This window comes from Xiphias gladius, chromosome 15 (assembly GCF_016859285.1).
Source record: "Xiphias gladius isolate SHS-SW01 ecotype Sanya breed wild chromosome 15, ASM1685928v1, whole genome shotgun sequence".
NCBI classification, from domain to species: Eukaryota; Metazoa; Chordata; class Actinopteri; order Istiophoriformes; family Xiphiidae; genus Xiphias; species Xiphias gladius.
Window position 1 is genome coordinate 193,018 of NC_053414.1, and position 18,294 is coordinate 211,311.

Genomic DNA, 18,294 nt, shown 5'->3' on the forward strand with positions numbered 1-18,294 from the left:
TGTTTTTTCTAATACGGCAGGTGCTGATGTGGTTAAAGGAGCCAAACCGGGTCCAAAGCTGTGCTGCCCCCTGCTGCACAGGACGGGCATCACTGCATCCCTGTAAGGGAGGGAAAAAAAGGAGGCGAGTGGAGGGAAAGGAAGAATTAGAGGAGGAAATTAGGAGGTGAGTAGGAGAAAAAGGGAGAGGGAAAGGAGGGTGTGAGTAAAAGCAAGAGACGAGGTAGGGAAGGAAAAGAGATGGCAAGGAAGGACTATGGAGGTAAGGGAAGGAAAAGGGGAGGAAACAAGGGGGGGAGGAGAGGAAATTGGGAAAAGGGAAGGAAATGAGGCTGTGAGGAAAAAACAGCGAGGAGGTAGGTAGAATAGGTGGAGGAGGTAGGGAAGGAGAGAACTGGGTAGGAGAGAGGAAAGAAGGACAGAAGGAAGGAATTAGGAGAAAGGGTCCATGTGGGGAAAAAGCATCAGGAAAGTTTATCCCACTTTGCATTTAAAAGTTTTCACCTCTTTTTTAAATTGAAGAAAAAACTACCGATGCATTTTCTTTTTTAAATACAAACAGAAAACAATGAACCCGAGCCACTTCCCACGTCAAAACAACGCGACGTCGGTGAATCCTACGTTTCCCACGTTACCCTGCGCGCACACGGAAGTGCGTCATCACCCGTGACCTTGGCCCTCCTCTTCACTGGGTTTTCTAACAGGCGGAGCGGACGAACATGGCGAATAAAGACCCGGGTGTAAGTGCTTTTTAAGTCCTTAAAGTCCGTTTTAAACTAACGGAGTCGCGTCTCTGCCTTCGGCGCAGGTGAATCGTTCTCTTGTTTCCCGCTCTTTGAACCCCGGCTCGTGACATCGAGCATTTTTGAAACAGCAACCGATCCACGTGAGTCGGGCTGAATCTGATGTAAGCTAGCGAGCATCGGACTCGGTAACGTCAGTTGACTTAGAGTCAGTGAAGCCTGATGCTAAAGGTGGAGGGTTCGTTGAAGATAATTAATGCTGCCTAGTTAACGTTTCACTAACCGTCTCGCAGGAAGGTTTAGGTGAGTCCAAGTTTTCGTTCAGCCTGGTAAGCAGAGATGCCAGGTGTCGTACAAACATCTTACAACTTAATATTTGCTAACATGGCGGCACACGTACAGGCCTTAAAAAATAATGCTCTAAAACCTCTTAGACGTGTCGAGACCTTCAACTCCAGGCCCTTCAGTTCGGCCCACAGCTCTGTTCTGTACCAAAACAACAGCGCGAACCCCTGCGCCTGCATCTCCCAAAGTTACTCATGCAATCTACATGTGTTTGTTCTGGTAGAGCAAACACATAGAAAATTATGAAATTCTGTTTTCGTAAACCGAATTTAAGACTAAAGCCCATACAATGAAATCAGTTACGTCCAACTAGGCGATTAATTTGCTGTTGTGCCAGCAAACTTTAAAACTATACATTTTGCAATGGGGTTTGGCTGGTCCTGTACACATCAGAAAGGTTTTTGTGGCTAGTTACAGTCCTTGTAAAGTTGTTGGGAGGTGTCAACCCGCAGCATGGTTACCCATCTAGTATGAAGGTCAGTCAGTGTCACGTCCGTTTAATACATTTGAACCACTAAGGCTCAGCTTTAAACAGAATCACGCCGACTTACACCCCCGAATCAGCACCGCGTGTGTTGGGTCACAGTGTGGTACTGGAGTTCGTGAGCAGGTTCGCTCATCTCATAACTTAATCTGTCTTTGTGTTTCAGGGCTTTTTGCAGCAGCTGCGGCAGATAGCGGGCAGGATGTCATCAGGACCTCGGGGTGCCGGACTCGGTGTCAAGCTGCTGATCGGTGCCGGAGCTCTGGCTTACGGGATTAAGGAAGCCACGTACACAGGTGCTGTAGCCTGCCGTGCTTCTCTTCCATGCCTACATAGACAATGTATGCCTCTGTCACTCTGATCCCGGAAACTCGACTGACTCGTCTGACATCGCTTTCTATAACAACCACGAAACTGGCGGGAATGACAGCAAACGCGGTCTTATCTTATATTGTACAGATATCCTACGGTGTGCAGGGCACTTTTTGGATCTCATAAGAAAAAATTGATTTGAAGCAGGATATTGTCCCTTAACTTGCAAGTCAAGTCACTTGGATTGTGTTGCAGGTGTATACAGTTTTCTCCAGTTTAAATAGAGAAGTTGATTCTCATAATGTTGTTTTTTTTGTTTGTTTGTTTGTTTTTTAAATCACTGTGTAACACAGTAAACACAAAGTGAAGAGAGACAAGCTGAAGACTTAACTGAACATTTACTAGTAAATACTTAATACATATAATGAAAACGCATAATCCACAGATATGTAAAAAAAGTGTAAATAATAAAAATCAATGTAGAGCAGTTCATTAAAAAAAAGGTACTTGTTTTGGAGAGACCACTTTAGATGTTCGGCTGACAAACATATCCATCTTTATTCGTCTTGTATTTTACTAGTCAAGGACGTATCACTAGCCCCACTATCCACAAATAAACACCTCACCCAGAGGTGGTTTTAACCATCAAAAAACTAGCTAATGTAAAAGGGATTGTAGTCTTGAATCAGGCCATTTCAGGAAGAAAATAATGCTCAGGAAAATATTCAAGGAATAAAGACGATGGTGACCGAGACTCACACAGCAGAAGTAAACCCACGGCAGCAAGAAAAGCCTGAGAGTGAATGTCAAACTGCCCTTCCTGAAGCAAAGATGAACCGAGTAGCAGTAGCTGTGCTTCGGCCACACCGCCTGCCTCACCCGTGCGTGACGGGTACCTCGCTGAACTGCTGTGGTTCGCACGAATGTGTGTGTGTGTGTGTGTACGCGCGTCATCAGCAAACGTCAGCGTCGCTGATTAAAATCATCCGGTCCGTTTGTTTTGAGATGACGAGACGTCTGCAATGATGAACACTGAAGGAATCCTGACCGGGAGAAGCTGAATGCAGTGGTGGTGGAGACAGCAACTCCCATGATCCCACACCACTTCACGACATCACCAAACTCTCTTTTGTTATTGTTCTGATTGAGAGACCTCTAGTGGCAGAAAATTACATATTGTGCGTTTAACTACATGACGCTGATGATACCTGTGTACTTTAACTTTGTTTGAATGCATGAGTTTTACTTGTAATGTAGTACTTGTACTGCACAGTTTGGCATTAGTACTTTGACTGAAGTAAAGGATCGTGTGTGTGTGTGTGTGTGTGGTGTGTGTGTGTACTCTCTGTGTACAGTTGAAGGAGGACAGAGGGCGATCATCTTCAACAGGATTGGAGGGATGCAGATGGACACGGTACTCACTGAGGGACTCCACTTCAGGTAGGAGCCCCCGGCACGCCACCATCCAGGCACCGTTGCCACGACAACACCACGTTTCATCAGTACTACTTTGTAGTAATTTGTTATAAAGAATAACGTGCAGTTAATTTAGCACTGGATCACTGTGACGTGTTTAAAGGAACACTGACAGGAACAAGTGATAGTTAACCCAACATAAGAGCTAGGGGAGCGTGATACCACACAGTCTGGTTCGGACCAGGATGACTGGTTTTTATTGTTAAAGCAGCTTGTGTACTATCATACAAGGGAGAGAGAAATGTCACAAACAGGAATTCAGCTGTGTCTTTTCTGGTTGTCCTGTTTTCTTACCTTTTGTTTGAGAATAGGCAGTAGAAATAGATGGGGGACATGGGTTCCGATGAAAAGCTCAGTTAGTAGGTAAAATACTCTGGTTTGCAAAGCAACTTGTTTTTTAACTGCTACAAGCAGTTTGCAAAAATGATTGTACAAGTGCAGCTGCAGGAATGAGCTGAAACAAAACATAAAAAGGAAAAAAAAATTAACATTCAATTTTGTGGGTGTGATTTTTTTTGTTTTGTTTTTGTTTTGTTTCAGTCTGTAGGTAATTTATTTTCTTTTCCCCCATTTTTATCCACTTCCTTTAATCTGCTTGTCCGTTCCCGTGTGGAAGGTGCTTCCTCGCTGACTGCGTGAACCGTTTGAATGCGAGAAAGCAGTTGCTGCTTCCACACTGTAACTCTGTGTTGTTGTCTTCAGGATACCATGGTTCCAGTATCCCATCATCTACGACATCCGAGCCAGACCCAGAAAGATCTCCTCTCTCACCGGGAGCAAAGGTGAGACACAGACACAGGAATCTGACTCTAAAACAGAAACTTTCACTCTTCAAAAACAAATCAACTGAATGAAAACAATCTACTAGACACATGTTGTGCAGGGTTTAAAGCTTGGGTACACAGCGTGCGGTTTTTTTAATAATCTTGTGTATTGTTTTAACAATGACTGGGTATCAGCACTGATCTCCTGATTCAGTTATGAAAGCCCAGAATTGATTCCTTTCATTTCGATTCAGTTACATCAGATAAATAAGGAACTTCACATAATTTATCCTGGGAACTTGAATTTCTTCTTCGTTCAACAAGTGAGCAAAACTGTTGTGTCCTTGAATATTAAACTGTGTAAAGTCACATTATCGGCTAAACACATTTCCTGCCTATAAAACTGGACCGGAGATTTATTTTTCTTGGCAAATGCAAGCCGAATAAAACATGACCCATCTATAGTGGTGTTTTTTCTTTTTTTTCTTTTTTGGGTTGAGTAAGAAATTGAAAAAACCTGCGCCACTTATTATATAACCCATCCCCACAATGAACAGGCTCTCTCCCACTGGGGCGGGGGACTGTTCGGGTTGGGTGGTGGTGTGTGACCTCCAACAGTCTGCTTCCTCCCAAGGGCCCGGGAGCGGCCGACGCAGGGAAACGCCCGCCTCACTCAGATTAAGTGCAACTGGTAGTAAAGACTGGGAAAGATACATAAAGTAAATAACATAAAGTGGCTGATGGGGGCTGCAGCGGGAATATCACTGGCCGCCTCTCCCAGGAAAACTCAAATCCCCCAAAGTTTTTGTTTGTTTTTGTTTGTTTTTTGTTTGTTTTTTTCCAAATGTTCTAAACATTTTTTTTTTTTTTCCTTAATAAATTCAACTTTTTTCATCATTTTTTTCCCCCCTAGTTTTAGTTTCTGCTGTTGAATGTACTGTCTGTCGCGTCAACCTTTTCAAGTCACCTGTATGGCTTGTTTCACTGGGGGGGTGACTATAGCTTCAGCAATTAGTCGATTAATCGCTTGTCGATCAACTGACAATTAATCCTCATAAATTTTGATAATTGATTCATCAATTTGAGTCACTTCTTAAGAAAAAAAATGCCAAACTTCTCTGGTTCTGGACGTCGCTTTGGTTTTGATGTTTTTTTTTTTTTTAAAACCAAATTATTGAGAAACTACTCAACTCATTAAGTTAATTTTACACTGTGACAATTTCCCAAACACTTCATACCTTGATCACAGTTCTTTTAAAAACAAAGTAGTGGTTAAATAACTAATCTTAGCTGAAATATTGCTCTCAGATTTTTAAACAAAACAAATTTCCAGCATTTTTTGGGCTGTAATTTTGTTGCAAATTGAATATTCAGGTATTTCCAGAATAAGTAAACCAGGCAGCCCCATCTGATTTTCTGGTTCTGACAGTTGCTGTTTTCTCCCTCGTTGCTCCCAGACCTTCAGATGGTGAGCGTCACACTGCGAGTCCTGTCCCGGCCGCTGGCGTCCAACCTGCCCTTCCTCTACCAGCACCTGGGACAAGACTACGACGAGCGCGTCCTGCCCTCCATCGTCAACGAGGTGCTGAAGAGCGTGGTGGCGAAATTCAACGCCTCGCAGCTCATCACACAGCGAGCGCAGGTACAAACACACGGCGTCAGTGTAGACACAGACAGACCACTGTGGCTAAGGTGTAGATCTGGTTTCAGAAGTGGCTCCTTCAACCGTTTCAACCACACTGACCGAGGAAATGACATAAAGTATTATATTGAAGTACATTATTGTTTCCCATTTTAATGAAAGTCTAGCAGAAACTTAAAAATGCAGGTTGATTTTTAATTAATTCTTTCTATTAATGCTTTCACACTTCAAATTTTGTTTAACTGATACAAGTATAATATTGTGTTTTGCATCTTTACTAAAAAGAAAATGCGCTTCACCTCTGCATCCCTGATTGATGTTAGATGCTGGTAGAGCTGAGACCATTTGTCATTAGTTTGATGGGCACATAACTAATCGGCAACTGTTCTGATAATTAATAACTTACGTAATTTTTTAAGCAAAAGTACCAAAAATCGACTGGGTCTTGCTTCGCTAATGTGAATATCTGCAGATAGTAAATTAAACTTCCTTCGGGTTTGGACTGTCGAACAAAGCAAGTTGTTTGTACACGTCACCTTCGACTCTGGGAAATGATCGAGACATGTTTCACTATTTTCTGAGATTTTACAGACCAAACAGTTACTTTTTTGAGAAAACAGTCGTCATGTTGGTCAGTAATGAGAGAATCGTTACTTGCAACTCCAGATTCTGTTGTCTTTCTAGGAGAATATCATAATGACACATGTCGCCTGTAAATCAAAGTGTTGTCAAAAAAATCAAAGTATAGAATAAAAATGCTTGAAATAACATGCGCAGGAGGTAAAAGTACTTTCTTCGGCCCTGAGCAGTGTCTGCAGGTCTTCAACCACTGAGCAGGGCCTCCCCCAGGAAACTGGTTTGCAGAGGTGTGGGGCGATGTGTCTGCGTACTGTTCTGATTAATTACTGAAGCCCATCAATCATTAATCAACCACCTGCTGAGCTAAATCTAAGAAATCCAGACTGATTTCCTGAAGCTTAATGGTACCTTCTTATAAATTTTGCAGATGTGCTGTTTATTCGTCTCACACCTGCTCTGTTTTGTTACACCCCCCCCCCAGGTTTCCCTGCTGATCCGCAGGGAGCTGTTTGAGCGGGCGAAAGACTTCAACATCATCCTGGACGACGTGGCCATCACCGAGCTCAGCTTCAGTCGAGAGTACACCGCCGCTGTGGAGGCCAAGCAAGTCGGTACGTAGACACAAAGACCGTTTGTCCTGCCGTCACGTCAGGTTTATCGTCAGACCTCGGGGCCTTCGGTTTCTGCGTCGTTCTGGTGGATACTGCTCATCGTTTCCAGCGGTTTTTAGATTTGAGCATGTAGGTTGGTTCTCGAACTTGAGAGCAAGTAGCCTTCTTCTAGAGGTGTTATCACATGACTAGAGCTGCAAAGATTAGAATCGACAGAAAAATAATCCATAATTATTTTTATGATTGATGAATCATGTGGGTCATTTTTAAAGTAAACTGCTTACAGCATTTCAAATGTGAAAACGTTTTTCTGTGTGGTTTATCTTTGGAAACAGAATAATTGTGGGTTTTTCACTTGTGGTTGAACTAAAGAAATCTGAAGATGTCACCTTGGGCTCTTTTTTTTTTCACAACTTTTTGACTAGACGATAATTTAAATTAATCCAAAAAGTAAGATTAGATTCATCTTAATCGATAATTTAAAAAAAATAGCAGTCGGTTGCAGCTCAACAAATGACAGAGGTACAGGACTTTAGAACCTCTCTCTGTTCAGAGATGGCCTCTGGGTTCAGGAGAACTTTTAACACAGTTTTTAGATTTTTCTTTTTGATTGGTTTCATTTCACTGGTATGAAAATCAGCCTGCAGAGATGTGAAACTTACTGCAGAAAGATAATCCCTCGTATGTCACAGGTGCAGCTGAGACATACGAGTCTACAATGTTGAGACACCTTTGTTTTTGCCAAAGGTGTCTTATTGTCTTGTGGTAGATCAGTCGTGTTTTGAAAACTGCCTGTTATTCGGACGTAGAATAAAGGATTCATGTGGATCTATTTGAGGGCAAAGAGTTGCCACCATCGTTTTAGACTGTTAGACTTGTTTCTAAATAAATAATAATGTGACCGCTGTGTGTGTTTGTTCCTCTCCAGCCCAGCAGGAGGCGCAGCGCGCTCAGTTTTATGTGGAGAAGGCCAAACAGGACCAGAGACAGAAGATCATCCAGGCTGAAGGAGAAGCCGAGGCTGCCAAGATGGTGAGCTGATCTCATCCGCTGTACTGCGAGTGCTGATGGAGGGAGTGTTTAACCACAGTGTATTCAGGACAGTACTGAGTGAAGGGCTTTTGTGTTGGAAGCTTGACATGTGTCATGCAGCAGAGGATGACGGACTCCGTGTAAAGGCCAAAAATCGGTCCAAAATTCAGCCCGGGCACTTCAAGTTTTACTGAGGTGTATGAGCTGGTTTCTGTTACTGAAGAAACAACCTGAAAAACTGTTACCAACAGCCGCAGATACTTATGGCTGATAGTTGCTACGTTACAAACAGAAAAAAGTACACCAAGCCAGCAGCAAATCAGATTCTGACTTTTCACCTGATATGACACAATATACTCTATTATATAGCCAAAAGTATGCGGACTGTGAGCCGGACCTTATCTCCCAGCATCAGTGTGGCAGAAAAGTGATATTTTCAGCCGCTCGGCCCACCGCCACCAGTATGTGTTAACCATAGCGAGCTCGTTGGGCCAATAGCAACTTGTTTTGGACAAGCTGAAACTAAAGCTGGCTGTTTGTAGCCGAATTCATCGCGTATTTTAAACTTTGCCTCTCACAAACCAAACCGGGCCCTCGTCCCTTCTACCAGCCTTAACTGCCCAGCGATGAATCCACTTTAGCAGTAAGAGAGAGACTGTGAGAGAGAACAGGACTGATGAGTGACAGGACCTGTTTTCTATGTTTTACTTTATTTTTTTAAAACTTCACTCAGTGTTTTAACGAATACGATTGATTTTATTTAGGATTGAAACTTTCCTTTTGTTTCCAGGGAGATATTTTTGACTTTTGACTTAGCTTTTCTAAACAACACAAAACAATATTTTGCTATGTGAAATATATGAATACATTCAAATCCTGTTGTGAACTTATGAAGTTATTAAAAAAGAAGTGATGAAGCGTATAGGTGAGAGTTGCGGTATTGATCAAATCCTAACCCAGCGCTGGACCTCACCGATGCTCTGGTGTCTGAACGGGAGCGAATCCCTGCAGCAGGTTCAACATCTGGGGGAGAGACTGAAACCGGAGGAGCCGTTAGAGCAGCAGGTTAACAAAGATGGCTCAGGTGTCCCCATACTTCTGGCCTGTGTGTGTGTGTGTGTGTGTGTGTGTGTGTGTGTGTGTGTGTGTGTGTGTGTGTGTGTTGCGTGTTAAGTGGAGTTCAGCGTCGGGCGAGGTGACAGTGTATACTGAGACATGGTTTTGTTTGTTTTATGCTGAGGTATGTCTCCCTTTAATATCCGCCAGTGGTGTAGATCAGTGAGCTGTAATGATAGATTGGTAATATTGGATTTTCACAGTGTTTGCAACAATTTGACAAAGTACTTTGATTGTTTAAAAACAGAAGTTCCATCTTTTCCTTTTATTCGCGAACAGCTTCTCGTTAAATTTATCACTAAATGTACTTTATCGCGAGATGCATTAACATCTACCGTGATGGAAATTTTTATCCATATCACCCAGCCGTTAATCAATTAGCCGACTGACAAAAAAAATTGATTGACAGCTAGTTTGATAATCAGTGAATCGTTTGAGTCACTTTTTCAAGCAAAATGCGAAGCGTTCGCTGATTATAACAGGATTTGCTATGTTTCTTTGTTGTTGGTAAAGTGAATATTTCTGCATTTGGACCTGCTCTTAGGACAGAACAGGTAGTTTTAATTTGCCAACTCTGTGACGTTTATTTGTGACAATTTTACAGACAAAATGCTCAAATAGAGAAAATAACTGGCAGATGAATTGATAATGAAAACTGATCCCGTACACCCATCCCTAATCCTCATCTCTCATGAGAACAAATGTAGATGAACCCGTTTTAGACACATTAACCCGAGAAAATGTCAAACGTGGAACAGGTGGGGATCAAATGAGGATCCAGACTTGAAGCAGGAGAAAACAAAGCCGTGTATCAGAGACTAAGAAAGTTTTTTGGCTGATATACAGACAGCAAAGACTCAGACGACCTGGGGAACAGTATCATCAGGTTAGTGTGAGGTCGGTGGTGAGAGCAGCTGTGTTTCCAGAAGGTGGCGGCCTGCGTGTTATTGCTATTATTGTCTAAAGCCAGTTGTTGTGACCTCGGGCTGTTTTTGCTTGAACAGACGGTTTACATGTCTACGATCATCCAGCCTGCTCTGATTTTTGTCAACAGACTGTGAAACCTGGAAACTAGATCTTCACATTTAAGATATTGTGCAAAAGAGTTAGATTTGTGAGAGAGGATTGTTTAGATCAGATTTAACAGTGGCTGTATGTTGTATCTGCAGATACAGCAAGGTGATTAAATAAATTCCTAGTTGTGTTTTCTTGATAGCTGTTACTGTATTTTAACTGATTTACAACCATCGAATCGTCACTAGTAGACACTCCAGATCTTCCCCTCAGATGAATTCCTGCTCTGTCGTGAACTCGCTTCACAACCGCGGAGAGAAACGGAAACACGTCATCCAAACATGCAGTGATTACTCTGCCTGCCTGTCATCATGCGTGAGAAATATTAAAGTGGGGCAGCGACACGCCCGCAGCTTTGATCCTTGTGATGATCGTTGTTGTTTCAGCTCAGCTCGTCAAACAACGACGATCATCATTTTCAGACCGGCTCGGCCTGCTGCTCATCAGCTTCAGGCTGACAGCTCACTCTCTCCGTTGTAAGTGTGTAACAGCATCCTGCTGTGAATACACTAACAATTGAAATGTCTGTCTGTGTGTTGCAGCTGGGCGAGGCTGTGACAAAGAACCCAGGCTACCTGAAACTCAGGAAGATCCGGGCGGCGCAGACCATCGCCAAGACGGTAAGAGACATTATCCCGAAGCTTATCTTTTCATTTATTTATTCGTTTATTCGATTTATTTATCAAGGACCAGATACAAAGTACTATCTCAAGGAAAAAGAAGAGATGTTTTGAACCAAATTTAGCCAATACTAATCTTTCCAACTGCGGTTGAACACCAACAAAATACAACGAACAATAACAGACATGTACAGTATATTCAATGTTCCAATCAAATTATCCCCCTCCACGTACTCGCCCTTTAAAGTGTACAAGGAAGCACACGTACACACTCACACACACGGTACCTGTCACCTACCTGACGCACACAGTCATAGTTGTAGAACAAACCATTGATGTCCAGGTATCGGCACAGAAAAAGGGGCAGGAGTTTGCACATTTTCAAATTGTTCGAAATGATCAAGCAGCTGCATTTTCCAGCCGAAACCTGTACGAAGGAGCTGAGATTTTGATCCTCCATACTGGCCTGAGCAAGCCTTATTCAGACATCCCTGCGTCTGTCTCATGGTCTGTTCCTCTGTGATCAGTTCAGATGTGTAAATTAAATAAATTCAGGCATTTATCTGGCGCCAAATAATCAGATGACTTCATGGCATTAGTGCCACCCTCAGGATAAACCTGGATGAAAGCTGACAGACGTGAGAGAGAGTTTTGGTCGTCAGTCCGAAGCAGCAGCTCTAGATGTCACAGTGGGACAAGTTTTAATGTGGGTCGCTTAGCGCTTTGAAAATTCAACAAAAAAAAAAACAACTTCACATCAAATCTTCACCATGTGACTGCTGCTGCTACAACCCGTGTTTACAAACCAACCAGATCATCACCAGCCACCAAAATATGGCATGAAATGATGCAGAACACACTGACGCACGCAACGCTGTAGGTGCCCGTAGGTACCACTGTATGTACGTAAACATCTGGGCAAATTCTGTTGTTGACTTTTTTGAAGAAGAAGAAACAAGAAGTGAATCCAACCCCTGCAGCAAACGGACATTAAAAATGTTAATGTTCTGTTACCTTTTATTTCATAAACCTAAAAAACAATAGAGAAAAATTATATATATGATATAACACTATTAATATTATAAAAAATTATATCTATCTATATATAGATATCTATAGATATATAGATACATCTATGTATCTATCTATATAGAGAGATATAATATTGTATTTGTTTAAAGCAAGTCCTTAATACCTAAGTTACTATACAGACTTTTTTCCAACACCTCACTGCCTCGCTGAGAGATATAAACATGTTTCTTTACAAAATGTCTTTTTTCCACTGAACAAAAAAAAGCCAAAATTGTCAAATGTTAACGGCTGCAACAGACGATTATTTAGAATAGTGCTTTCGCATTCCACTTTCCCATTCAGAACGTGGTCTCAACATTAGTGTGTAAATAATTCTCCCCAAAAATCAGAAATTAGGCTTTGAATTTAAGGCCTTAAATCACCTTGAGTGCAGCTAAATTTAATCGAATGTAACTAAACTTTAATTATTTATTTATTTATTTATTTATTTTTAATAGCTCTAACACAAAGTTCAGCCTAAAGATTCCTGTCATCTCTTGCTGCGGTACTCCACTAATTACACTCATTCACACAGTCTTCCAACAGGTCAGCAAGTTTTCATTTTCTGCTTTTTCCTCGCTGGTAGTAGAAGTTGTTGAAAAGTCTCAAGTGTAGGGTCGATCGAACTGTCGGGCGTCGTGGACGTCGGTCTCCCTCGGAGAGCGGCTGGGTCCACTAGGTGGTGCCAAATGAACATGGATTTGACAGAAAAGGCAGAGGAGACGTCACACGATGGAACCAATCCAGGAAGATTCATTCTCTGGTGCTTGTCTCATTCTCTCCTCTGACCTTTGACGCCCTCCTCTTTGTGCCCAGTGATGTTGGTTTTCTGGGCTTAAAGTCATATCCACTAAAATTAAGAAGAATTTCAAGCCTTAAGTTTAAGGTTTAAAACATGATATTGTAAAAATTAAAACTTCGTTTTGCCGGAATTAAAGCTACTAAGTCATGTGCCAACACCAGATTACATTTTATCAGATGCTTTGAAAAGTGAAGTGTTCATCAGGTTCAATGTGATGGCGCCAAGTCTTGCTGGCAGCGTCCGTTCAGTGGTAGAGCTGATAAACCTGTCGTCTCGTTTGTCATGTGACTCTTTGTGCTCAGACACACAATCGCCAGCTTTTTGAATGTCTTGTTATATGAAGAGCAGCTTTGTTTCATTATTGGTCGCTGATATTTCTCATATTTTTTTATTAATTTGTCTCTGTTTTTTGCTTTACTGAACATTTTCAATAGATTCATTTTTTTTCAATGTCAGTGTTCAATGTTTGCGAACCCCTGCATGGTCGGTACTTAGTAACAGCCCCTTTGGCAAGAATCGCAGCTTTAAACGCTTTGTGTACCAGCTAAGAGTCTTTCAAGTCTTGTTTGGGGGATTTTCTCCTGCATAAGGCTTCTAGTTCTGTGAGATTCTGGGGTCACCTTGCATGCCCTGCTCTCTCGAGGTCTATCCACAGATTTTGTTGGGGCCAGGGGACTGTGAGGGCCATGGCAAAACCTTCAGCTTGTGCCTCTTCAGGTAGTTCATAGTGGAATTTGAGGTGTGTGTAGGATCATCGTTCTAAACATACAGGCAAGGTTTTCTTCTGATGACTCTTCCTTTAAGCTCATATTTGTGCGGGTGTGGCTCCACAGTAGAAGAGTGCAACACCGCTCCAGAGTCTGCTCGTCTTCCTGAGGGTCTTTTGCAGTCGAACGGGGCTTTTGAGTTGTCTCGCTAACAATCCTACGAGGGGTTCTCTCTGAAAGTTGTCATGGTCTTCCAGACCTCAACTTGACCTCCAGAGTTCCTGTCAACTGCCATTTCATAATAACATGACGAACTGAGGAAACGGCTAACTGACAACGCTTTGCTATCTTCTTCTAGCCTTCTCCTGCTTTGTGGGAATCAGTTATTCTAATTGTCAGAGTGCTGGGCAGCTGCTTAGAGGAGCCCACGGCTGCTGATTGTTGGGACCAGGTTTGAGGAGCCAGAGTCTTTATAAGGCTTTGAAAAGTTGCGTCACCTGGCCTTTCCTGATGACCTTCTCATTCAGGCCTGAGACCTCGGTAAAAGTTCTCTGACAGCTCAAATCTCTTGGGGGCCCAAACTTTTGCATGGTGCTACTTTCCTTTTTTCACTCTAAACTTGTGTAAAACATAATCAGTACTCAAATGTTGCTTAAAATGCTGAAAAGAATGTTTCATCTCCTAACTTTATGCCTGTTCGGAGATCGGTTCATCTTCTACTCACTTAACTATTCACAGTAACAGACATTTTGCCACTGTAAATGAAATAAGAAAATAAAAATATATCAAAAAAGAGATGCTAAATTATGTCACTATAAATGAATCAAGAAATAAATGCATAGAAGTAATAAGTAAATTTTATGACAGATGTTTCAGGGACGGACCAAACAGCTTGTCATAATACATCAGTTTACGTACACTGTTTTTAAAAAGAAAAATCCATGGGCAGATTAAATTCTATCAAGAAAATATTTAAGTTTGGGAAAGATTTGGAATTTTTCATTATGGATATGAAATTTACCAATTACAATCAAAAGAATTAGCAATGAATCATAAAGACCTAATATTACATTCATATTTGTTTCTAATAGCTTCGGGTGTAAACAGAGTGTCTACTTCTGTTGAAAACCGAGTCCTTTATTTCAGTCCAAACCCAAATTAAATGCACGTTGTTACAGGGGCAAATGTTGTGTAGACCACTATGCTTCCCCCACTGCCTAACCTGATTAACTGACCTACTTACTGACCCGTGAAAAGAAATCCAAATTAATTATCAGTGATTATAGTAATAATCCTCGTTCATACCCGGGCCCTGTACAGCAAACAGTAATGCTCAGATTTATTACACCAGCTAATCACTCACCTCGCTGTCCTAAAGGAAACTAGCGTCATTTTTTGGGAGCTGAAGCTGCTGGGAAAAGTGTGTTAACAATTTTGTCTAGAAACCCGTCTGAATTTCCTTATTTGCTGATTATATCGGAGTATGACTGTATTTGTCTTCAGGTATCAGTGCTTACACTCTCCCGGCTGAGTGTAAAGCTCTCTGTCCGTAGAGTTCAGTCACGTCGTGTGGACCAGGCGCTACGGTGGTGCGGCGTGTGTTTCCTGTACGGACGGCTCTCACTGTGCTGTGAATCAGCTCAGTGTTGAAGCTCTGACAATGTTGCCATTGTACTCGGCGGTGGCGGCAGCAGCAGCGGCTCAGTCAGGCCTGCACGCTGAGAAACTTTCCACCTGTGTTCTCTCTCCGCTCACCCTCTTTACATGTCTGACCTGCAGGTGGCGCAGTCCCAAAACAAAGTCTACCTGAATGCTGACAGCCTGGTGCTCAACCTGCAGGACAGCGAGAAGTTCGAGTGAGTCCTCACAGAGTCTCTCTATGAAGTGTTTGACTTTACAGAAGTATTTTAAACCTGAACTCATGACTGCGTACTTGGCGCTAAAGACACACTCTGGTCTGTACCGAGAAAGACCTGAAGTGCAATTTCCAGTCCTACTCAGAAGTATCAAGGATTTGGACTGAACGTTTGGTCAGATATGTAGTCGTGCTTGCTTTTCCTGTGTCTAAATAAAATACAGTATATAGTCTCTGAGTTCTCATACCGCTGTTTGTGTTCAGTTCAAAACAAAGGGACGAATGACCAGGTGCCAGTTTTTACTGGTGCTGGATGGGATTAAAGGAGCATTCTGATATTTCTGGAAATCCTCTTGTTCTTGGTCGTGTCCAGAGTCGCAGGAGAAGGTGGATATCAGTTGCCGTTTCTGTTCAGTAAAGATTTCGCTGTACTGGAAACACGGAGATCAAAGTGACAGTCATCTGAAACATCTGACTCTGGCGAAGACGGAGAACAAGTGGATTTACGGAAATGCAGATACCTTTTAATTCCAGGCTCTAGTGTTGTTCCACCGATGCCGATTGCTGACGCGTCGGACTTACAGTGTTTTGATTTTGCATTTCTCTGTTTCTTTCAGCTTGTCGCTGATGAAGTAAGAGGACATCTCGTCGTCGGTTTGTCATCATTCCTTCAGTTCTGCTCTGACAGAAAGAGCATCCCTCCGGTCTTCTCCTAGCACTCTGCATCTCTCACTTCTGGGCCGTTGTTGACTCTACATCAGGTCTTCACTCTGATCCAGGTTTATCTGTGAATCAGTCCCTTTACAGGCCAGAAAAGCCGACTGTAATCTGTGGATTATGCCAGCAGCTGGATGGTTTTATTTCGGAAGGTTCCTCCGTTGGTGGTAAAAGGCTGATTCTCCAGTTTGGTTCTGTTCCTCTTTTATCATCAGCTGTGGACGTTTACGGCCTTTTTGTTTTTGCTTTTTCAGAATCAGAAAAACCTTTTTAATAGCGACTAAGTAGCTCCACACTAAGAAAATCTGCCGCTCCCTGGTTTCTCCCTCTCCAGACGTCCACCAGACAAGCTGAGCTGTTTACACTGAGAAGTCAAGCAAGGTCACGTTAAACCACTCAACCTTGAAAGATTATTTACGTACGTAAAGATTTTTCAAATGGGTGCACCTAGCTTCATCAGTCCACCGTTCATCCCCTCAGGGATTTGGAAGTACTGGAGTTTAATTAATGAAATAAGATGCAGGACATTTACAGGATTTATTCAATGAAAGAAGAAAAGAAAGGACCAGTTGAGTAAATAAAATATGAAAAATCAGACTTTTACCAACACCAGAGGAACCTTCTTATAGGGTCCGTTCTCCAGAATCACAAAAAATAAACATTAACATTACTGGTATCTCACGTCTTCATTCTTGAAATGGTATGACCTTTTTTTCCCCCCACTAAATCTCAGATGTTTTTTTCCACACCAACACTGGCCTGGATACTAATAAGTGCATATTCTGTCCATGCAGATAGTTGTGGGTTTGTTTGCGGAGGTTTTGAGAAATCTGCTGCTGAGATTTCTGCTCCGACGGCGATACAATAGAAGAAAGTAGCAGGGCTGCAACTACGACAGTTTCCTAATTTAATCTAGTGATTATTTTGTGTGTGAATTTAATTGTTTCTTTATAAAATGTCCAAACACAGTGAAAAGTGTCTGTTAGAAGTTTGCAGGGACCAATCAGTTACGTGTCTACATGCTTCAGCTCTAGAAATATCTTTGTGAAACTTATCTTTCCAAAAACAAGACCTGACGTTGAAAACAAGTGCTTTCACCTCTGATTAAAATCAAAAGCCATCTGCATGGACAGACATCACTTGCAGCAGGCCAGAAAATGTTTTTGTGATTTGGGTGAACTGACAATTTATGCAGTGAACAAAGTGTGTAACTAAACGGGGCCTGGTTTCCTGAAGGGAAGATTTAACCTGGAAACCTGTCAATGTACATATTAGCAGTCCGGGGAGAAGCAGAGCAGCAGCCGGACTCGATCATGTCCGTGTGTTGACGCTTCTGACTGGTTGGACTTTTCAACTGTTTTATTATTCCTGCTGAGGACGCCTCTGTCAGCGCTCGGACTCTAATGGACTCACACACGCATCATTTCGGATTCGTCCCCCAGTCTCGTAGCCACGCCGCCGCCCCTTTAAACACCGACTTTGATGCGTTTGCCGTGGTGTCACTGAGCTTTTCAACCACGTGCCTTTGAGCCTTTTATCACGTCCTCTCCGGCTGTCGGTTTGTGACGGCGCACGCTGCTCGGTGTGATGTGACTCGTGACTAAACGGCGACAGAAGTTTAGAGAAGGGAAATTACCTTCTAACTCATCTCTTTTGTGCAGAGTTGAGGATGTAAGACCGGGGACACATTTGAAATTGTAACATTTAATTTTTGTCATTAAAGAAAAAAGAAAATTGCTTATTTCTCTTTGTTGCTGAGAGACAAATGAAAAGATTGATACCACACAGGTGTAATAAATCCTGTGATTCATTATGTGTTTATAGGTGTTACAGGAGGAGTTACGCTTGTTGACAAATTAATTTATAAACACTTGGATCTGCTTACAACCACATTATGTTTTATAAACCATTTACTACATCTTTATATACTGATTGCAAATGCTAACTAGGGGGTGTTAAAGTGAAGTTGTACCATATGAAGCCAGCCAGCAGCTGATTAGCGTAGCTTAGCATAAAGACTGGAAACGGGGAAACTGCTAGCCGTGCTCTGTCCAAAGGGAGCTAAATGCATTTACCAGCAACTCTAAAGATCAGTCCAGTGAAAAAGTCGGGAACATAACCTACTGAAAAACCCCAACATGTGGCTTATTTTGTCATCTGCTTTTCTTATCTATTGATTTTTTTTTTGTTTTTTGTTTTTTTTGTTTTGTTTTGATAAATACTCAACAATGACAAAATAGTAAATTTTATAGTTCAGAGACTGAGACGAGACTGTTTGTACAAGTTTACAGTTTCACCCTTTTTGTCCGAGGACTGACGTAAAAGGCACCAATTCGACTGACAG

General features: G+C 42.1%; 1 protein-coding gene across 4 annotated transcripts; it reads left to right on the forward strand.

The window, feature by feature from the left end:
- The first annotated feature begins 608 nt into the window (after positions 1–608).
- Positions 609–17,687, forward strand: LOC120800270 (prohibitin-2-like). Of its 4 annotated transcripts, none has more exons than XM_040146247.1 (10): positions 609–740; positions 1,739–1,868; positions 3,240–3,324; positions 4,063–4,142; positions 5,582–5,766; positions 6,827–6,956; positions 7,885–7,988; positions 10,721–10,798; positions 15,158–15,234; positions 15,851–17,687. In XM_040146247.1, exons 1-10 carry the CDS (start codon positions 720–722, stop codon positions 15,867–15,869), a joined length of 909 nt encoding a protein of 302 aa, XP_040002181.1. In that variant the 5' UTR covers positions 609–719; the 3' UTR covers positions 15,870–17,687. The 4 variants fall into 4 exon arrangements, with proteins under 4 accessions (XP_040002181.1, XP_040002183.1, XP_040002182.1 ...); XM_040146249.1 differs by having other exon boundaries at positions 734–808; XM_040146248.1 differs by lacking the exon at positions 609–740 and adding an exon at positions 774–886.
- Positions 17,688–18,294: the final 607 nt, after the last annotated feature.